General features: G+C 37.5%; 1 protein-coding gene across 1 annotated transcript in view; it reads left to right on the top strand.

Moving 5' to 3' along the window:
• Positions 1 to 23,256, top strand: part of SH3BGRL (SH3 domain binding glutamate rich protein like) — a 127,770-nt gene that overhangs the window by 99,745 nt on the left and 4,769 nt on the right. Inside the window, exons 2-3 of the mRNA XM_008155342.3 lie at positions 4,605 to 4,790; positions 9,877 to 9,957. Coding sequence (XP_008153564.1) covers positions 4,605 to 4,790; positions 9,877 to 9,957 — 267 coding nt within the window. The remainder of the gene's footprint in view (positions 1 to 4,604; positions 4,791 to 9,876; positions 9,958 to 23,256) is intronic.

The following is a 23,256-nucleotide window of genomic DNA, read 5'->3' as shown; positions in this document are numbered from 1 at the left end:
AGTGCTGGTGAGGATGCAGAGAAAAAGGAACTCTCATGCACTGCTTGTGGGAATGCAGACTGGTGCAGCCACTGTGAAGAACAGTATGGAGTTTCTTCAAAAAACTAAAAATGGAACTCCCATTTGACCCAGTGATCTCACTTCCAGGAATATATCCCAAGAAAACAGAACACCAATCAAAAGGATATATGTACCCCTATGTTCATAGCAGCACAATTTACAATAGCTAAGATTTGGAAACAGCTGAAGTGCCCATCAGCAGATGAGTGGATTAGAAAACTGAGGTACATCTACACTATGGAATACTATGCTGTTGTAAAACAGAAGGAACTCCTACCATTTACAACAGCATGGATGGAGCTGAAGAGCATTATACTAAGCGAAATAAGTCAGAGAAAGAAAGATAAATATCACATGATTCTCATTTGTGGAATATAATGAACAATATAAACTGATGAACAAAAACAGATCCAGAGACAGAGAAGCATCAATCCGACTGTCAAACCTCAGAGGGAAGGCAGGGGAGGGTGGAGGAAGGCGGAGAGATCAACCAAAGGACTTGTATGCATGCATATAAGCATAACCAATGGACACAGATATTAGAGGGTGAGGGCACAAGCGGGGAAGTTGGGGGGTAATGGGAGGATAAGGACACATATGTAATACCTTAGTCAATAAAGAAAAAAAATAAAACAAGATAAAACGTCACCTTTATTAAATGTTTTATGGTAGATTGGCACTTTATGAAAATTAATTGTTTTCCCAATTGAAGCATGGTTATTAAAGTTTCGGTCATCCATTGAAAGTTGAACATTCACACTGGACCATTTTAAAGCCCATACAGATGCCTTGTCAGTTTCCTTCATTTAAAATTAATTTATTTTACCCTTGTCATGACAGACAAGGAGCTTACTGAAGCTAGCTGGAAAGTAACTGTTCCCTCTAGGTAACATTCCTCAGTAGCCCTGCTCTGTATCTTTGGAGGAAAGGATACCTTGAATTTCAAACTCGGACATGTGCCAAAACCGGTTTGGCTCAGTGGATAGAGTGTTGGCCTGCGGACTGTAAGGTCCCAGGTTCGATTCCGGTCAAGGGCATGTACCTTGGTTGCGGGCACATCCCCAGTAGGGGGTGTGCAGGAGGCAGCTGATCGATGTTTCTCTCTCATCGATGTTTCTGACTCTCTATCCCTCTCTCTTCCTCTCTGTAAAAAATCAATAAAATATATTTTAAAAAACACAAACAAACAAACAAACAAAAAACAAAAAAAAAAAACCCAGACATGTGAGAAAAAATACTTGACATTCTTTGGGTGAGCAGTATGATTTGCTCTTTGAAGAAAATTGGTTTGAATTTCTGGACAGTGCCATCGTCTACTTGGAAGTGCAAATTATTTTTTCTGTAGAAAATTTAAATTGTATTCCTTAGTAAACCCTTGTGATTCCCATTCCTAATTGTTCTTGCATTTTATGATTTTCAGTCACCTGTGTTTACTGTGTCTCTTTATTTTAAGTCCCATTGGGAAATTAGGAAATTAGAACCACCTGAAGCCCCTTTATCAAAATATGTTGTAGTGAACATGTGCTTGTAGGTGTATAACAAAGCAATAACTCTTTAGATAAAAAATATGCCTTGTTAGAAATAAATTTGCTATTTGAAATTTTGGACTTACAGATTTGACCAAGTTAGGAAATATTTTTTAACATTCCCCGAAGATTCAAAATTGAACAAATGTTCACATTTGACAGGACAGAACCTACTAAAAATGTTGTTATGATCCATTCTCTTCAGCCTTATGGAGGTGCAGAGCATTATAGGAAGTATGTGTATTTATTGTCAGGTAGTTCCAGAGCATGGGAGAAATACTTGTGGTCCAGAAATTATGGCTGGAGAGTAAAGATATCAGTGAAGTTATACTACAATGCCCAGTGATAACAAGCCTGGCTACCATCTTAACTTAGCAGAGAGAACACTGCTCTCTATGTAGTAAGCATTCACTAAGGTAAGAAGGCTTCAGAGTCATTTATCTTAAAGGTCTTCTATCCTTTTTCTCACACAAACATGACAGATGACTTTAACCCAGGGCCACGTATAATTTTTAGCATGTTAGCTAAATGTTACCTCTTCATTAATTTAAAACTATCTGTTGCAAATGGCAAGTGACTCAAAGTACCATATTTAGGGACATCTTTATACCTACTTAAATTTGCAAATATGCAAAAAATAGATAAATTACTTGATAAAATTTATAATAACTGAACACTTCCTGTTATATCATGGAGATTAAAAACCACTGATTTAACTGAACATTCTATCAAGCTTATGGTCCAGAAATTTTCAACCTTTCATCTCAGGACACACATATACTTATTACTAAAATTATCTGGCACACCAAAATATATATTCTTTGCCAATCTGACAAAAATGGGTATAATTTTGATTCATTAACACCAGGTGGCAATTGTTGTGTTGGCTATTGTCATTTTTTTATTTTTATTTGACAATCTAAGGAAAAAGAGGTCAGGGTCTCTGACTAAATAGTCAGATATTCCATGTTTTAAAAATTCTTGTGGCACACCAAGTGAAAATCACTGGTCTAGTCCATTAGACATTCACTCCTAAATATTTGACTTTTACATTGATTTTTATCAAAATTAAAAAAGGAGCATATGTTATATTTAGGACTGGAAGTTTGATTTTATAAGCTAACTAGAGGCCCGGTGCATGAAATTCATGCACGGGAGGGGGGTGTCCCTCAGCCCAGCCTGCACCCTCTCCAATCGGGGACCCCTTGAGGGGTGTCCGACTGCCTGTTTAGGCCCATCCTGGTGGACATTCCTCTCACAATCCAGGACTGCTGGCTCCCAACTGCTCGCCTGCCTGCCTGCCTGATTGCCCCTAACTGCTTCTGCCTGCCAGCCTAATGACCCCCTAACTTTTCCTCTGCCAGCCTGATTGATGCCTAACTGCTCCCCTGCTGGCCTGGTCACCCCTAACTGCCCTCCCCTGCTGGCCTTGTCCCCCCCAACTGCCCTCCCCTGCAGGCCTTGTTCCTCCCAACTGCCCTCCCCTGCTGGCCATCTTGTGGCGGCCATCTTTGACCACATGGGGGCAGCCATCTTGTGTGTTGGAATGATGGTCAATTTGCATATTACCACTTTAAGGAAATATGATTCCTATTGGAAAAATTAGTGATCTTTAAAGAAGGGCATTCTATACTCTGATCTAAATAGCCTACGGAAATTTCAATTCTATTTGGGAGAAATTGAGAATTTTTTCTCTGGAGTTATGTGATGAGAGAGAAAATTACTTACACACAAGCAAGTTAGAAGGACAAATATACAAATCTCTGTGTGTGTGTGGGGGGGGGGGTATGTGAATCCATAGAGGATTTGGCTATATGGAAGCTTTATTATTTTGTATTTTTATTTCCATTGGGAGGACTGCTTCTTTTGATTTTATTTTTCTGATTATTCTACTCCATGTTTCTTTTTAGTGTGACTCCATGAATAATTTTTTGATTATGCTCTGCACCTCAGAAATATTAAGTAAGAGTTTTAAATTTGAACAAATTACCATAGAAGTGTGTATTAACATTCTAAAATAAATGCATATTAGAGGAAAAACCTAACTAAATAGTATTAATTTTACTATTTTAAAACTCTCTTTTAGGTATGATTAGGAAACAAAATAATTGTATTATCTCTACCTGTTAATCTAGCTGAAGAAGTAGCACAGATACACATGAAAGATCCCTTAGCAACACATGTTAATGACTAATGAGTGGTACATGTATATTCCAGACTTAGTATACAAGGAGACTTAGGTAATATCTTCTTTTTTTAAAAATATATTTTATTGATTTTTTACAGAGAGGAAGGGAGAGGGATAGAGAGTTAAAAACATTGATGAGAGAGAAATATCGATCAGCTGCCTCCTGCACATCCCCTACTGGGGATGTGCCTGCAACCAAGGTACATGCCTTTGACTGGAATCGAACCTGGGACCCTTGAGTCCACAGGCCGACGCTTTATCCACTGAGCTAAACCAGTTTCGGCAGGTCATATCTTCTTATTCAGTTTCTGTTGTAAACAATGTACATTGAAGCACAGAATGACTCTGAGGCTTGTAACATTCTCAAGGAACTATTTATTTCTGTTCATTACATGATGCTTATTAAGATAGGTAGTAGACTTGGATTGTTTGTGAAGACTTTTAACAAGGGCTGAAACTAAGAAGAGCTTTTAGATAACCAGAAAACCAAAGCTTCCTACTACTCACACTTTTGCATTAACTGCATTTTAGGTTATTGATATGCATCAGCTAGCCTTATTTTTGCTCATTAGATGTGGGAAATTTTCTAGAAAAAGAAAAAGTCAGGTTGATAAAAGGATCTGTCACCTGAAAGCTCTTCAATCCACTTGTGAAACATTGTTAACAACAAAATAATAAAGCGGGAAAACTATGTATCTTCTGTGAAACCACAAATATTGATCCATGTCTGAATTTATTTATGCTAGTTCATAAACACTGACTTTTGTTAAATTTGAAAATAATAGAAGCTTTTTGTTCAGTAATATAGTTTGTTGTCCTTTGGGTCCTAGATTAAGAAGAAACAGCAAGATGTGCTTGGTTTTTTAGAAGCTAACAAAATAGGATTTGAAGAAAAAGATATTGCTGCCAATGAAGAAAATCGGAAGTGGATGAGAGAAAATGTACCTGAAAATAGTCGACCAGCCTCAGGGTACCCCCTACCACCTCAGATTTTCAATGAAAGCCAGTACCGTGGGGTAAGGAATCAATTTAAATACTTGGTGTGTGTTTTTTTTCAAATGGATTTGCTCAAATCCATCCTATCCATTTCACTCTCTTGCCTAGATATGCATACAATCATTTCTCTGGTTCATTCTTTGCAACCATCCTACGCAGCTGAGGTATTTTGCCTATGACTAGGAGGTAAATGAGTCACCCATTAAAATTACCTGTAAATGTAGAAATACATATTTTTTTAAAGATTTTAATATATTTTATTGATTTTTTACAGAGAGGAAGAGAGAGGGATAGAGAGTTAGAAACATCGATGAGAGAGAAACATCCATCAGCTGCCTCCTGCACACCCCCTACTGGGGATGTGCCTGCAACCAAGGTACATGCCCTTGACCAGAATCGAACCTGGGACCTTTCAGTCCGCAGTCCGACTCTCTATCCACTGAGCCAAACTGGTTTTGGTGAAATACATATTTTTGACATAAAATTTTACATTTCTTCATCTCAATTCCAATCAGAGCAATTATATTAATGTTTCTGGTATATACATGAAGGAGACTCTGAAAAGAGGCCAGCAGTTGGACTTATTTAGATTAACATTAGTTTTTTAAAAAGAGGAATGTCTTATTTTCTGCTTGAAACTAGTAATACTTTTATTTTGGTATCATTAATGAATTTTGTTAAAATTTTAATTCAGCTCATTGAACTTATGTAAGAAATGGGAGAAATATTTTTATTTTTATTTGCTTTGTGACTGGTGCTTTCAAGTATGCTATTTTGTTTAGTTTTCATTTAAACCATGGAGCATTTTCCTTAATACTTTTCTCATTGTATACTCAAGTACCATTTATAGTTTATGGCTATTCTAGGCAGCACAATGGCAAGTAGAAATCTAAAGAAGACACAGCCTCTTCTCTTAAGGAGCTGATTAGGAGTAGGGTGTGAGGAGAATCATACATACCTGAAACAATTAGAGAATAGTTATGAAGTTATGGTAGAGAAAACCTAAGTAAGGGCTATAAGAATAAGAATTTCCAATAGAGAACTGTTTGCATTGCTATATCCTCAGAATTAGCATTAGTGAAGAAAAGATATTTTTAGAGCCAGCAATCCATATCTTCTAGCTCAGGGGTCCTCAAACTTTTTAAACAGGGGGCCAGTTCACTGTCCCTCAGACCGTTGGAGGGCCAGACTATAGTTTAAAAAAAACTATGAACAAATTCCTATGCACACTGCACATATCTTATTTTGAAGTAAAAAAACAAAACGGCAAAAACACCCGCATGTGGCCTGTGGGCCGTAGTTTGAGGACGCCTGTTCTAGCTCATAGGTTTATATAGGAGTGAGGCAGACACTTTTTGGTGGGGATCTTTTCATGGACCAATTCAAACCATATAAGGGATGGGTGTGACAAACTTGAGAAGTTCATTGGCACAGACGAGTTTGTGAATGTAATTAGTCACTTCTGAGGAGGGGTCCTAAAAATTTCATCTGTTGCTGCAGACATAGCCAATGTGTAAAGACAAACTACAGATAAGGAAAAGGCAAGTATGCTATCCATTTAGATACTGAAATCTCACTTCCTCTATATTTGAAATTTCTGAAAATTGGTGAATTAGAGGGGTTGGAAGAGGCCTCAGGGGTCATACAGTGCAATCTAAACTAGTATATATTTTCTTACCCTCTCCTTTTTAAAGCAGACATTTCAATTTGTTTGATTTTTTTTAATATATTTTATTGATTTCTTACAGAGAGGAAGGAAGAGGGATAGAGAGTCAGAAACATCGATGAGAGAGAAACATCGACCAGCTGCCTCCTGCACACCCCCTACCGGGGATGTGCCCCCAACCTAGGTACATGCCCTTGACCGGAATCGAACCTGGGACCTTTCAGTCCACAGGCCGACGCTCTATCCACTGAGCCAAACCGGTTTCGGCTCAATTTGTTTGATTTTTGAAAACAAACACATTTTGGGTTATAAGGATAACATTTGAGAAACCACATTTACCTGGTTTATTTCTCCTTGTGAAGCCACACTGCAAGGGAATGGAGTATGTTTTGGAAATAAGGCAAGAATCACTGAGAAATGGGAAGATGGAAAGGAAGGGACAAGAGGGTGAAACTCAACCAAATGCTTAAACATTTCTTAGTGGAAAAGGAATCCAACTTCTAGTGAGTACTTGCTATGTGCCAGGCACTGAGTTAGGAGTTTAAAAACAATAAGAATGAAGATTTGTCCCTATACAGACACTTAGAAGAGTATATAGCAACCTTTCATACAAAAAAATGTTGCATCTCATCTATTGTGCTATGTGTTTTGTGCGTATTATATACTGCATTGCTCATTTCCTTGTTTATTCAAAGTTTACATCTTCATTCTTGTCTTGTTCCATTATGTGGTGGGTCAGATCACAGCAAATTACATGTTCTAATCTACATTGCCAACTGGCTGCCTATTAGGTTTGGTTGATAATAGGATGTACTAGTTTGAAGAATGGAGGGCAGGAGGAGAGGAAAAACCAAACTATCCCCATCCTATCTATCTGGATGATCCATGACAGTGACTGAATCTCCTTTATGGTACCAGCTGTACCAGCTCCTGGGTCCTGTAATATCACCTTCTTTACTCTTTCATTTTGCCCTAGATTTGGTAGCAGCTTCCTGTTGTTTCCTAATCTCTGGGTTGTCTCACCATCACCTGTTTGCCTTTCAGATTTTTAATCTCTTCTAAGTAGTTCTTCATATTAAATTGCCTGTTTTAACTATCTCAAGGTTTCTCAATCTTGGCACTACTGACATTTGGGTTGGGCAATTCTTTGTTGTGGGCGACTGCTCTGCACATTGTAGGATGTTTAACAGCAACCCAGGCTTCTATCCTTGAATTCCAGTAGCACCCTCACAGTTGTGAAAACATCTCTCCAGACTTTGCCAGATGTCTCTGTGGGAAAAATTACCCCTGTTGAGAAATACTGAACTATGGTAGCTTAGGTTCTTATTTCCAGACTGGAATGTGACTGAAACAACTACCCTATCTATATACATGAGACTCTGATAGAAAAGATACAAATTTTATAAAGTAAGCTTTGCCCTGAAAGATCTACACTTCTATATGAAGAACCAAAACACATTTCCATGAAATAATAAATAATATTATACCAACAGATGGTATAATACATTCTGTATTAATGTTATTAGAATCTCAGAGATGTAAATAAATTATATTTATTTTTTCTCAAGAGAATTCTTTTTTTTTTAATATATTTTATTGATTTTTCACAGAGAGAAAGGGAGAGGGATAGAGAGCTAGAAACATCGATGAGAGAGATACATCGATCAGCTGCCTCCTGCACACCCCCCACCGGGGAGGTGCCCACAACCAATGTACATGCCTTTGACCAGAATCGAACCTGGGACCCTTCAGTCCGCAGACCGACGCTCTAGCCACTGAGCCAAACCGGTTTCGGCTCAAGAGAATTCTTATATAGGAAGCAGACTATATCACAGTCTGTTTTGTTTACTCTTATATTCTTAGCACCAAGAATAGTGATTGTAATGTAGTAGCTGCTCAATATATATTTGCTGACTAAGTTATTTAATCTGGCTTAATTGAGAAACTAGTGTTCTTTTCTTTCAGAGTTACAAACCTGTTTGTGTTTGCTAAGTCCAAGGCCAACAAATCATAATATACTTTGATACTAAAACACTTGAAACAAAGACAAGAGTCCCCTACATAGCATTTTTATCAGATTTCAATAAAGCTGAAGACCTGCTTTCTTTCCCATAATTTTAAAGAATGATATGCATTGTTTTTGTTGCTTTGATGTTAGTAAGAAATATCTCTTACTAGATTCTTTTAACTAGCATTTTGAGGTTACTTCAAAGTGAGTAAGTATAGATATGACCTGTATTGTTTGTTTACCTTGAGTTGCTTATAGGTCATGTGTCTCAGTATGGAACTGGTATCAAGATCCAGTTAGTTTCACTTTTGAATAGCAAGCTCAAAGAGTATAGGAGGCTCATATATGCCTGTTATTTAGGGCTTATTCCTTTGTCAACATCTAGGGTACACAAAAAGATGATTTGAGTCAATCTTTGTGGAGATACTAGGGCTCTAAACAATTCTGACTATAATCCCTAAATAAGGGAGAAATTCTGATGTATCATGGGGTGGGGCTCAAATTTAGGGTCACCAATGGCTTGAGAGGCTCTCAACTTTATACGTCCAGATTCTTCAGGTACCAAGAACTATACATGCTAGAAAAGAACCCTATAAGACTGTGATCTGTTAGTGAGGCAATCTCTAGAGAAGCCAGCAGATTGAATGTTAATTAAGTCAGTTAAATGCTAAGCTTATCTCGATTTAAAATCAAAACAAACTAAGGCCAGGTATAGATAATGACTCAGTTTCCAAAGTAGGTGTGTTGGTAACTCCATAGTCAAATTTAGGGTATTTTATTTGTTATTTTTGGAAAATAATTGGTGGCTTAGAGGATGACAGTATAAAGAAAACCCAAACAAATTCAGTCACATGAGGCTTGCTTGGCTCACCAGATAGAGACCTTTTAGTAGCTTGTTTGCTCTTCTGGTCATATTTCATAAAAATCATATTCACTTCCTCCAAAGACAGCACAAATTTAATATTCTTATCACCCTGGACATATCTAGCAAATATATGGTCTACCATAGGCTCTGAGGACACCTCTACCTAATAAATAATAGAACAAAAATAATGGGAAATGGGAACAACAAATTCATGCCAGAATAAATAACCTCTTACTGGTAAACTGCTTTGAGCTGTGGAGAAAGTTGCTTGCCCAAAGACAGATTTCAATTCTGTGTGATGTGGAATAAGCCATTTTGCAGTTTCTTCCCAACAGAACAGCATATCTTCTATCTACATTAAATGAGATCCAATAAACCTTGCCTCTTTATTATCCTTTCCATAATTCTAGCATTATGGAAGTTAGTTAGCCTGCTGCCACCACGGTGGTTGACTAGTCAAGCCATTTTAAATAAATGTCCTATTTTTCTTCCCTTTTATTCTATTTTTTTTTTTTTTTTGGTTGCATGTTGCTAATTCTTCTTACCTTTTTTTTTCTTTCCACCGAGGACTATGATGCCTTCTTTGAAGCCAGAGAAAATAATGCAGTGTATGCCTTTTTAGGCTTGACAGCCCCACCAGGTTCAAAGGTATGATTTTCCTGCTTTATAGGCCACTTTATTGCTGCTGAGCTATTTTAATTGTAAGATTTCTACCTTTATTAAATACTAAGATTAAGCCCGAGGCCAGACAACATAACTGAAAGGAAATGTTCCTGCTCTGCATGCACTTAATCCCTAGGAGGGCAGTCAAATACATAAGTATGTGAGTAAGAAGTAGGTAGAGTGACTTCTTCATCAATCTTCTCAAGGCAGCAAATTTCTCATTATCCCATTTGCAAATAAGTGGTAAGCATTTTAAAGACTCCATTATTCCAGCTGCCATTCATGGTTCTACATTGACATAAAGCGTCTTAGTTCATAGTAATCTTCTTGGCAGCATCTATTTTCTTTGTGTGAGGCAACTGTTAGAGTCATCCATTCAAATTAACTGAGGACATTTGAGTTTCCAAACTGGTCACAAAATTGATGGCTAAATTTGGAGCTTTTCCTCTGCCAACAACAACAAAAAATAATATTTCAAGTTGCAGTGTTCCCATGAAGACCATATAAAGAAAAGAATCAAAAACTAAATTGCCTATATAATGAAATGTCTCAGAACTATGGACTTTAAATATACCTTTGTCAGGTCCAGTGGGAAGGAGAAGTCAATGCAGGGTAGGGATTAAAAAGTAAAATAAAAATAAGTAAATAGGGCATACCTGGCCACTCTACCCCTTTGAAAATAGGAGTGCCCTGCCTACCAGGAGGCCTTGAGAAGCAGCAAGTCCAGCCAGGCCCACCCCCTTCATTAGCAGAGGGTCTTGCCCACCCTGCCCCCTAAAGGAGTTGACTGCCTGGCCCTTGACTAGAGATGAACTTGGCTGCCCAGCCCCCTTGATGATTGGAGTGCCCTACTCACCCCCACATCTTGAGGAGTGGTATGCGTGGCCTACACCAACTCATGATATGCAGTGCGTGTGCTCTGCTTCACCAACTTGACGTGCAGTCAGCCTGGATGCACAGACTTGTTGCCCCTTTCTGGCATGCCAGACCTGGAACCCATGGACAACAGGCCACAGTGACTTGAAGTGGTGCTCCTGGACCTGCCATCATGACAGAACATCCCCAGATACATGAACCTACCATCAAGAATCATTGTGCCTGGCAAGGAAATCCTGGACAACCAGCCTGGCCACCTTGGTACTGGCCCCGTAGCTGAGACCTGAAACTCTCAGACACACGGACCTGCCTCCTTGACCTGGCCGGTCTCACCCAGTACCCTGGACCACTGGACTGCTAAAATGAGGAGATAAAGAAACAACCTCCAAATGAAATAAAAGGACAATCTATAGAAAAGGAACTAAATTAAATGGAGGAAAGCAATTTTTCAGATAAAGAATTCAAAGTAATGGCTATAAGGGTGTTCAAACAACTTAGTGAGAACTACAAGGAACTTAATGGTAACTATTAGGTACTTAATGAGAATTACATAAGCATGAAAAGAAGGATGAAACCATGAATAAGAATCAAACAAAAATGAAAAATGATATAACTACAATAAAGAATGTCTTGGAAGAAATCAACAGTAGATTTGAAGCTGAGGACTGGATCAACAAATTATAAAACAAGGTAGAAAACCACCCATTTGGAGAAGCAATTGGGAAAAAAAAGGAAAGTTTAAGGGAGCTTTGGGACAACATGAAATGTAACAACATCAGCTTCATGGGGCTACCAGGAAGAAAAGAATCTGAGTGAGGAATAGAGAACCTGTTTGAAGAAAAAATGACATAAAACTTACTTCCCTAATGTGAAGAAGGAAAAAGTCACACAAGTCCAGGAAACAGAGTCCCAATCAAGATGAACCCCCAAAACCCACACCAAGACACATCATAATTAAAATTGAAAACATTAAAAACAAAGAAAGAATCTTAAAGGATACAAGAGAGAGACCGAAAGTTACCTACAAGGGAGCTTCCATTAGACTCTCAGCTGATTTCTCAATACTAACACTTCAGGTCAGAATGGAGTGTCATGAAGTATACAGTACACAGGAATGAAAATGAAAGGACTGAATCCAAAACTACTCTATCCAGCAAGTGTATCATTCAAAATTGAATGTGAAATAAATGCTTTGCAGACAAAAAATGGCAAAAGGAGTTTATTACCACCAATGTAGTATTGCAAGGAATGCTAAAGTACTATTGTAAGAAGGAGAGAGGCGGGGGGAAGAACACATGCAAAGAGAATAAAAATGACAACAAATAAGTACCCACCAATCATAACTTTAAATGTAAATGGACTAAATGCTCTAATCAAAAGATATAGGGTAGTTGAATGGATAAGAAAACATGACCCATATACAAGAGACCCACCTCAGAACAAAAGATTCACTTACAGGATAACAGTGAAGGGATGGAATTTTTTTCCATGTGAAAGGAAATAGAAAAATAAAGCTGGGGTAGCAATATTCATTTCTGACAAAATATACTTCAAAGTGAAAGCCATATCAAGAAATAAGGAAGGACACTTCATAATACTAAAAGGATCAATATAACTAGAGGATATAACTCTGGTAAATGAATATGCATTCAATATAGGAGCATCCCAATATATAAAAATATTTCTGGAGGATATTAAGGGATAGACAGCAATACAATCATAGTAGGGGTCTTTAACACCCACTGACATCATTGGATAGAACTTCTAGACAAAAAAATCAAAAAGGAAACAGCAAACCTAAAACACACATTTGATTAAATGGATTTAATTGAAATTACAGAACATTTCACCTCAAAGCTGCAGAATATACATTCTTCTCAAGTGAACATGGGGCATTATTATATATAGGCCACATATTAGGACACAAAGTTTCTAAAAATTCAAGAGGATTTAAATAATAACAAGCATCACCTTTGATCACAATAGCATGAAACTAGAGATAAACTACAATAAAAACACCCCCAAAACATTCGAACACATGGAGGCTATATAACATGTTATTAAACAATGAAGGGTTTATCAGTGAAATCAAGAAGAAATCAAGTCTTCCTGGTAATAAATAAAAATGAACACACAACAACTCAAAATCTATGGAACACAGTGAAAGCAGTCTTGAAAGGGAAGTTCATATCACTACAGGCTCACCTCAAAAAACAGGAAAAATTTCTAATAAACTATCTTGCTGGGACTGACCAGTAGACCCTAAGTGATGGATGAATGATTACTCTGACACATGTTTCTGTGATAAAGAGGGCTAAGGGACTGCCTGGCTAAAGGAAACAGACAGCCCCATTCACCTGCCTCCTTAAGCTTTTATTGTAGCAACAGCTTGAACTAAAATTAACCTCTAGATACTATCAGCAGGGTAAGTGTCCTTGAGAAAACACATGTATCTGTAGTGTCTTTGAAACAAGGATGTTTTGAAGTCTAAACATAAAGATTCCAGCAAAACACCCAGGGGCTCAGACTTGTTTGGAAAAGTCAAGGCAGGGTCTGCTATCTTCAACAAGAATCCCCTAGAGCCATGGTCGGCAAACTGCGGCCCATGAGCCACATGCAGCTCTTTGGCCCCTTGAGTGTGGCTCTTCCATAAAATACCATGGCCTGGGCGAGTCTATTTTGAAGAAGTGGCATTAGAAGAAGTTTAAGTTTAAAAAATTTGGCTCTCAAAAGAAATTTCAATCATTGTACTGTTGATATTTGGCTCTGTTGACTGACTAATGAGTTTGCTGACCACTGCCCTAAGGTCTCTGACCTTTCAAATAGTCTTCCTTACAGACTTCCCAAACAAGTTCCATTCTTCCCCACACTATCTAACCCTACAACTTAAAGAATTAGAAAGAGAATAAAAGAAAAGCCCAAAGTAAGGAGAAGGAAAGAAATAATAAATATCAGAGTGGAAATAAATGACATATATACTAAAAAACACACAATATATATCAATAGAAACAAGAGCTGCTTCTTTGAAAGGATAAACAAGATTGATGAACCTTCAGCCAGTATCAGCAAGAAACAGAGAGAGGAAAAAATCACAAATATATAAAATCAAAAATGAAAAGGTAAAGTTACAACTGACACCACAGAAATACAAAATATTGTAAGAGAATACTATAAACAATGTGCCAACAAGCTGGACAACCTGGACACAATGGACAAATACTTAGAAAAATACAATATTCCAAAATTCAACCAGGAAGAATGAGATGAGAAAACCTGAATAGGATTATAACTACTGATGAAATTGAAGCAGTAATTAAAAACCTCCAAGCAAACAAAAGCCCTGACATGGATAGCTTCACTGGGGTGTTTTACCAAATATTCAAAGCCAAACTAACCTTAATCAAACTATTCAAAAATAATCCAAGAGAAAGGAATACTTCATATCTCTTTTCAAGAAGCCAACATAAGCCCAATTCCAAAATCAGATAAAGATACTACAAAGAAAAAAAAATACCAACCAATATCCCTAATGAACATAGATGCTAAAATACTCAACAAAATGTTTCCAAATCAGATCCAGCAATATTTTAAAAAGATAATACACCATGACCAAGTAGGATTTATTCCAGTGATGCAAGGCTGGTGCAATATTCGCAAATCAATAGATGTTACCTCACATAAATAAATTTCATGACAAAAATCATATGATCATATCAATTGATGCAGAAAAAGAAAGCATTTGACCAAATACAACACCCATTTTTAATAAATACACTCAGCAAAGTGGGAATGGAGGGACCATACCTAAACATAATAAAGATCATATATGAGAAACCTATAGCCAACACCATATTTAATGGGCAAAAACTAAAGCCATTTCCCATAAGAACAAAAACAAGACAAGTATATCTGCTTTCATCACTCTTATTAAACATACTACTGGAAGTACTAACCACTGCAATTAGGAAAGGAAAAAAATAAAAGATATCCAAGTTGGAAAGGAGGAAGTAAAATTATTATTAGCAAATGACATGATATTGTACATAGAAAAACCTAAAGACTCCACCCAAAAAAGAGACTCCACCAAAAAACTATTAGATTTAATATATAAATTTGGAAATATAGCAGGATACAAAATTAATACCCAGAAATTGATGGCATTTTTACACACTAATATTTAACTCTCAGAAAGAAAAAAAAACCACCACATTTACCATTGCAATAAAAATTTAAGATACTTGGGAATAAATTTAACCAAGGAGGTAAAATACTTGTACTAAAAAAACTACAGAAGGTTGAATAAAGAGATAGAAGAGGATATAAGCAATGAAAGAATATACCATGTTCATGGATTGTTAGAATCAACATCATTAAAATGTCCATACTACCCAAAGCAATCTATAGATTCATTACAATCTCCATTAAAATACCAATATCATATTTCACAGATCTAGAACAAACACTCCAAATATTTATATAGAACCAAAAAAAGACCAGCCAGCCACAGCAAACTTGAGAAAGAAGAACAAAGTTGGAGTGATCACAATAGCAGATAATCAAGCTACACTAGCAATCCACTATAATCAAAACAGCATGGTACTTGCACTAGAACAGGAATATAGATCAGTGGAATAGAACAGAGAACACATAAACCAACCCAAGATATTATGCTGAATTAATATTTACTAAAGGAGGCAAGAGTATACAATGGAGTTAGATGGTATCTTCAATAAATGATGTTGGGAAAATTGGACAAGTACATACAAAAACATTTGAAACTATACCACCAATTTACAACATAAACAAGAATAAACTCAAAATGGATACAATACTTAAAGGTATGTCTCAAAACAATGAAAATCCTAGAATGAAACATAGGTGACAAAATATCAGACATTTCACATAGCATAATTTTTACTGATACAATGCCTAAGGCCAGAGAAACAAAGGGAAAAAAATAAGCAAATGGGACTACATCAAAATGAGAAGCTTCAGCACAGCAAAAGATACCATCATAAAACTTAAAACAAAACCCACTGTATGGGAAAACATATTTGTCAATGATACGTCTGATAAGGGGTTAATTTCCAAAATATATAAAGTGCACATACAACTCAACCAAATGAAGACAAACAATCCAATTAAAAATTGGGCAGAGGACCTAAATAGACAATTCTCCAAAGAGGCCATACAAATGGCAAAGAGATAAATGAAAAATGCTCAATGTCACTAATCATCCTATATAATAAAAGGCTAATATGCAAATTGATGAAACGTTGGAATGACCGGTCACTATGACACACACTGAATACCAGGGGGCAGATGCTCAATGCAGGAGCTGCCCCCTGGTGGTCAGTGCACTCCCACAGGGAGAGTGCCACTCAGCCAGAAGCTAGGCTCACAGCTGGCAAGCACAAAGGCGGTGATGTGAGAGTCTCTTGCCTACTTAGCAGCACTAAGGATGTCCGATTGACAGCGTAGGCCAGCTATCTCAGGGGAGCCGGCCTAAACTGTCAGTAGGACATCATCCACACTGACTCTCATACTGTGAGAGGGCACAGGCCAGGATGATGGACCACCACCAGCCCCCCTCCCCTCGAGTGCATGAATTTCGTGTACCAGACCTCTAGTGAGAAATATGCAAATTAAAACCACAATGAGATACTACCTCACACCTGCCAGAATGGCTATTGTAAATCAACAAACAACAAATGCTGGCGAGGGGAACCTGTCCAAGGTACACTGGATGTTCAAGGCCAATTTGACTGTGGGGGCCCTGTCCAGAGTACACAGGATGTTCAAGGTGTATTTGCCATACACAGGTGCAAAAGCAAGGACATAGCTATTGTACTGTATGCAATGCTCAGGCATGCCTTTCTGTAGCCTAAGTTTATTTATTTATTTATTATTGATAAGGTATTACTTATGTGTCCTTATCCCCCCATTACCCCATCACCTCCCTGCTCATGCCCTCACCCCCCTGGTTTCTGTGTCAATTTGTTAAGCTTATATGCATGCATACAAGTCCTTGGTTGAACTCCCCCCTTACCCCACCCTCCCCTTCCTTCACTCTGAGGTATGATGGTCTGATTGATGCTTCTGTCTCTGGATCTGTTTTTGTTCATCAGTTTATGTTGCTCCTTATATTCCACAAATGAGTGAGATCATGTGATATTTATCTTTCTCTGACTGGCTTAGTTTGATTAGCATAATGCTCTCTAGTTCCATCCATGCTGTTGCAAATGGTAAGAATTCCTTCTTTTTTTACAACAGTGTAGTATTCCATTGTGTAGATGTACCACAGGGTGTGTTTTTATTATTATTACAGCAGGATCTTTTTATTGACTAAGTTATTACATATGTGTCCTTATTCTCCATTACCCTGTCACCTCCCTGCTCATGCCCACACCACCCTGGTGTCTATGTCCATTGGTTATGCTTATATGCATGCATACAAGTCCTTTGGTTGATCTCTACCCCTTACCCTCCCCCTCCCCTACTTTCCCTCTGAGGTTTGATGGTCTGATCAATGCTTCACTGTCTCTGGATCTGTTTTTGTTCATCAGTTTATGTTGTTCATTATAATCCACAAATGACTGAGATCATGTGATATTTATATTTCTCTGACTAATTTTGCTTAGCATAATGCTCTATAGCTCCATCCATGTTTTGGCAAATGGTAGGAGTTCCTTCCTTTTTACAGCAGCATAGTATTCCATTGTGTAGATGTACCATAGTGTTTTAATCCATTCATCTGCTGATGAGCACTTAGGCTGTTTCCAAATCTTAAATATTGTAAATTGTGCTGCTATGAACTAGGGGTGCATATATCCTTTCTGATTGGTGTTTCTAGGTTCTTGGGATATATTCCTAGAAGTGGGATTACTGAGTCAAATGGGAGTTCCATTTTTAGTTTTTTTATGAAACTCCATACTGTTCTCCACAGTGGCTGCACCAGTCTGCATCCCACCAGCAGTGCACAAGGGTTCCCTTTTCTCCGGATCCTCACCAGCACTTGTCATTTGTTGATTTGTTGATGATAGCCATTCTGCGCATGTTTTCATGTCTCTTGACCTTCCTTATGTCCTCTTTTGAAAAGTATCTATTTAGGTCCATTGCTTATTTTTTGATTGGATTATTTATCTTTCTTTTGTTAAGGTGTATGAGTTCCCTGTAAATGCTGGAGATTCAACCCTTATTGGAGATAACATTGGCAAATATGTTCTCCCATGCAGTGGGCTTTCTTGTTGTTTTGTTGATTGTGGTTTTTTGTTTGTTTTTTTGTTTGTTTGTTTTTGCTGTGCAGAAGATTTTTATTTTGATGTAGTCCTATTTGTTTATTTTCTCTAGTTTCCATTGCTCTGGGATCTGTATTGATGAAGCTATTGCTTTGGCATAGCTGCCTGTGGATTCCTCTAAGATTTTTATGGTTTCTCATCTTACGTTTAAGTCCTTTATCCATTTTGAGTTTATTTTTGTGTATGGTTTACGTTGGTGGCCTAGTTTCATTTTTTTGCATGTATCTGTCCAATTTTCCCAGCACCATTTATTGAAGAAACTGTCTTGACTCCATTTTATGCTCTTGCCTCCTTTGTCAAATATTAATTGAGCATAGTGGTTTGGGTCGATTTCTGGGTTCTCTATTCCATTCCATTGATCTATATGTCTGTTCTTGTGCCAGTACCAGGCAGTTTTGAGAACAGTGGCTTTGTAATCCAGATGAAATCTGGTATTGAGATCCCACCTGCTTTGTTCTTCTTTCTCAGGATTGTTGTGGCTATTCTGGGTCTTTTTTAATTCCAGATGAATTTTTGAGAGTTCATTCTAAGTCTGTGAAATATGCCGTTGGATATTTTAATGGGGAGTGCATTGAATCTATAGATTGAGTTGGGTAGTGTGGACATTTTGATGATGTTGATTCTACCAATCCATGAACACGGTATGCTCTTCCATCTGTTTATGTCTTCCTTTTTTCAGTGCCCTGTAGTTTTCCTAGTATAGGTCTTTTACCTCCTCAGTTAAGTTTACTCCTAGGTATCTTAATTTTTTTGGTGTGATGGTAAATGGGATTGTTTTTTTAGTCTTTCTTTCTGTAAGTTCACTATTGGTGTATAAAAATTCCATAGACTTCTTGGCATTAATTTTGTATCCTGCTACATTGGGGAATTCATTTATTAAGTCTAATAATTTTCTGATGGAGTCTGTAGGGTTTTCTATGTACAGTTTCATGTCATCTGTGAATAAGGACATTTTTACTTCTTTCCCAATTTGGATGCCTTTTAATTTTTCTTCTTGTCTGATAGCTGTGGCTAGCACTGCCAGTACTATGTTTAACTGGTGTAGTGACAGTGGGCATCCCTGTCTTGTTCTTATTCTTAGGGGAAATGGTTTCAGTTTTTGCCCATTGAGTATGATGTTGGAAATGGGTTTGTCATATAAGGCTTTTATTATGTTGAGGTATGATCCCTCTCTTCCCACTTTGCTGAGTGTTTTTATCAGCAAAGTGTGTTGTACTTTGTCAAATGCCTTTTCTTCATCAATTGATGGGATTATGTGATTTTTGTCTCTCAATTTATGTGATATCATGTTTATTGATTTGCAGATATTGTACTAGCCTTGCATCCCTGGAATAAATCCCACTTGGTCATGGTATATGATCTTTTTAATGTAATGCTGGCTCCAGTTTGCTAGAATTTTGTTGAGGATTTTAACATCTATGTTCATCAGGGATATTGGCCTGTAATTCTCTTTCCTCATAGTATCTTTTTATCTGATTTTGGATTAGGGTAATGCTGGCTTCATAGAAAGACTTGGAAGTGTGCCTTCCTCTTGCATTTTTTGAATAGTCTGAGAAGGATTGGTTATAGTTCTTCTTTGAATGTTTGGTAAAACTCCCCTGTGAAGGTACCCAGTCCAGGGCTTTTGTTTGCTGGAAGCTTTTTGGTTACTGTTTCAATTTCATCAGTAGTTACCGGCCTATTCAGGTTTTTTTATTCTCCCTGATTGAGTTTTAGAAGCTTGTGTTTTTCTAAGAATATGTCCATTTTATCTAGATTGTCTAGTTTGTAGGAGTAGATTTATTCGTAGTATTTTTTTACAAACCTTTGTATATCTGTGGGGTCAGTTGTTACTTTCCTTCTTTCATTTTTTATTTTGTTTATTTGGGTCCTCCCTCTTTGTTTCTTGGTGAGCCTGGCTAGAGGTTCATCAATCTTGTTCATCCTTCCAAAGAACCAGCTCTTGGTATCATTGGTCTTTTGTATTTTTTTTTTTTTTGGGTCTCTATGTCGTTTATTTCTGCTCTGATCTTTATTATTTCCTTCATTCTGGTAAGTGTAGGCTTTACTTGTTACTCTCTTTCTAATTTTGTAAGTTGAAAGGTTAGATAATTTATTACCTTTTTTTTTTCTGGTAGGCCTGTAGAGCTATGAACTTCCTTCTTAGGGCTGCTTTCATTGTTTCCCATTGATTTTGGATTTTTGTGTTTTTATTGTCATTTGTTTCCAAGATGCTTTTTATTTCTTCTTTGTTGTATTTGGTAAACTAATTATTGTTTAATAGCATGCTATTTAGCTTCCAAGTGTTTGATTTTTTTCATTGTTTTTATTGTAATTGATTTCTAATTTTATGCCATTGTGATCTGAGAAGATGCTTGTTATGATTTATGTCTTCTTGAATTTGAAGAGACTTTGCCTGTGTCCTAACATGTGGTCTACATTTGAAAATGTCCCATGTGCACTTGAGAAGAATATATATTCTGTAGGTTTGGGGTGAAATGTTCTGAAGATATCAATTAAGCCCATCTGATCTACTGAGTCATTTAGGATTGCTGTTTCTTTGCTGATTTTTTGTTTAGAGGATTTATCCAGTGGTGTCAGTGTGGTATTAAAGTCCCATACTATGATTGTATTGCTGTCAATCTTTCCCTTGATATCTTCCAGAAGTTATTTTATGTATTTGGGTGCTCCTGTATTGGGTGCATATATGTTTACCAGAGTTATATCCTCTTGTTGAATTGCTCCCTTTAGTATTATGAAGTGGCCCTCCTTATCTCTTGTTATGGCCTTTACTTTGAGGTCTATTTTATCAGATATAAATATTGCAACCTTAACTTTTTTCTCATTTCCATTTTTGTGAAAAAAAAATTCCATCCCTTCACTATCAGTCTGTTTGAATCCTTTGTTCTGAGGTGGGTCTCTTTGAGACAGCAAATATATGGGTCATGTTTTCTTATCCATTCAGCTACCCTATGTCTTTTGATTGGAGCATTTAATCCATTTACGTTTAATGTTATTATTGATAAGTACTTGTTTGTCACCATTTTTATTCTTTAAGTTTGTGTTCCTTCTTGCCTATCTGTTTCTTCTTTTTACAGCAGTCCCTTTAGCATTTCTTGCATTGCTGGCTTGGTGGTAATAAACTCTCTTAGCCCTTTTTTGTCTGTTAAGCTGCTAATTCCACCTTTAATTTTGAATGTTAGCCTTGCTGGGTAGAGTATTCTTGGATTCAGTCCTTTGCTTTGCATCATTTTGTATACTTCATTCTATTCCCTTCTGGCCTGGTGTGTTTCTGTTAATAAATCACTTGATATTCTAATGGGAGATCCCTTGTACATAACTTTCTGTCTCTCTCTGGCAGCCTTTAAAGTTCTTACTTTGTCATTGATGTTTGCCAATTTAATTATGATATGTATTGGTGTTCATCTTTTGGGGTTCTTCTTGTTTGGAACTCTACGTGTTTCTTGGACTTGCATGGTTTTCTTTCTTGCAAACATCAGGGAAGTTTTCTGTCATTATTTCTTCAAACAGGTTTTCTATTCCTTCCTCTGCTTCCTCTCAAACTGGTACCCCTATTATGGGTATTTTCTTTCATTTCGTGTTGTCCCAAAGCTCACTTAGGCTCTCTACCTGCTTTTTATTTCCCGTTGCTGCTGTTTTGTTTTTTTCCTGCTTTGTCTTCTAATTCGCTGATGCTGTCCTCAGCGTCGTTAGTCTACCGTTTAATCCTTCTATTGTGCTCTTTATTGCAGCTATGTTATTCTTCATTTCCTCTTGATTCCTTTTCATGTTGGTGACATTCTAATTCAGCTCCTTGTAATTCTCATTGTGTTGTGTGTATTTGTCATCCAGCAGTTTAAGCATCCTTATAACCATTACTCTGAATTCTTTATCTGACATGTTACTTGTCTCCATTTCATTTAATTCCCTTTCTGGTGATTTCTCTCTTTTTTTCTTCCCTTTGGGAATTTTTTTTCTCCCTATTTTTTGCTGTAAGGTTTTAATTGTTTCATTGTCTTAAGTCCAACTGCTTTGCTACCCAGGTTCTTTTTAGGGTGATTCTAGTGGTGTGGTTTTTCAGGTCTCCTGGGCTTGGTGATCTAGCAGAGCTTCCTACTTGAGCTATTGGTGTTCTCTTGATGTTGTTGCATCTTGAATTTTAGTTTCTTATTCGTGGATGAAGTCTCATCGCAGACTGGCAATGTGACTCACCCTCAGCTTCTTTGTGCAAGCTGTTTTGGATGTGATTTTGTTTCTGGCTCTTGTGGAAAAGGTTGTCTGAGGCCTCACTACTATGTGCTCACTGAGGGTTCCCAGAGTCTTGGGGCTTGAGGATCAGGTACTGTAACTCTGGTCAGTGTTGTGTGACTCTTTCTGGATTAAAATCACTCTGTACTTCACTTCGAGGGGCCCATAACCTGTGACAGTGGGGGGCCAGTGTCTCGTAGTCTGTTGTTGAGGCAGAGGGACTCTGGCCAAAGTGATTTCCCTCTTCGAATCATGAGGCAGTTCAGGATCCATCAGCTGGGGATGTGGCAATCTTGGAATCTGAGGCTGAAACAATGTACCACAGTTTTTTAATACACTCTTCTGCTGATGGGCACTTAGACTGTTTCCAAATCTTAGCTATAGTAAATTGTGCTGCTATGAACATAAGGGTGCATATATCCTTTCTGGTTGGTATTTCTAGTTTCTTGTGATGTAATACTAGAAGAGGGATCACTGGATCAAATGGGAGTTCCACTTTTAGTTTATTGATATCACTATTTGGCAAGAAGCCTCTTTTATTATCTAAGTTGATATAAAGATATGTTACTGACCAGCTTGTACAAGGCTGCTTGTATGTAGGGCTGGGCTCCTGTGTGTGCAGTGGCTCCTATGTTTGCTGGAATATTTTGTAAGCTACTTTGAATAAGTATTCTAGCAGATGGTCCCTTGTTAGCAATGGCTACTTGGGCTGCAATAAAACTCTCCCATATACCTATATACTGCTAATATATTTATCCACTGCCTGGCATCAATGAAGGTCCAGGTCCCAGAAGAGGAGGACCTGTGGCCCCACAGTTGGTGTAGTTGAGCAGGATAAAGGAGTAAGAACTCTGACAGAACCCTAGTACACTGCTGTTAGGAC

Source organism: Eptesicus fuscus, chromosome 1, assembly GCF_027574615.1.
Source record: "Eptesicus fuscus isolate TK198812 chromosome 1, DD_ASM_mEF_20220401, whole genome shotgun sequence".
Taxonomy (NCBI): domain Eukaryota; kingdom Metazoa; phylum Chordata; class Mammalia; order Chiroptera; family Vespertilionidae; genus Eptesicus; species Eptesicus fuscus.
The sequence above is the reverse complement of the archived record's forward strand: the minus strand, read 5'-3'. Positions and strand labels throughout refer to the sequence as shown.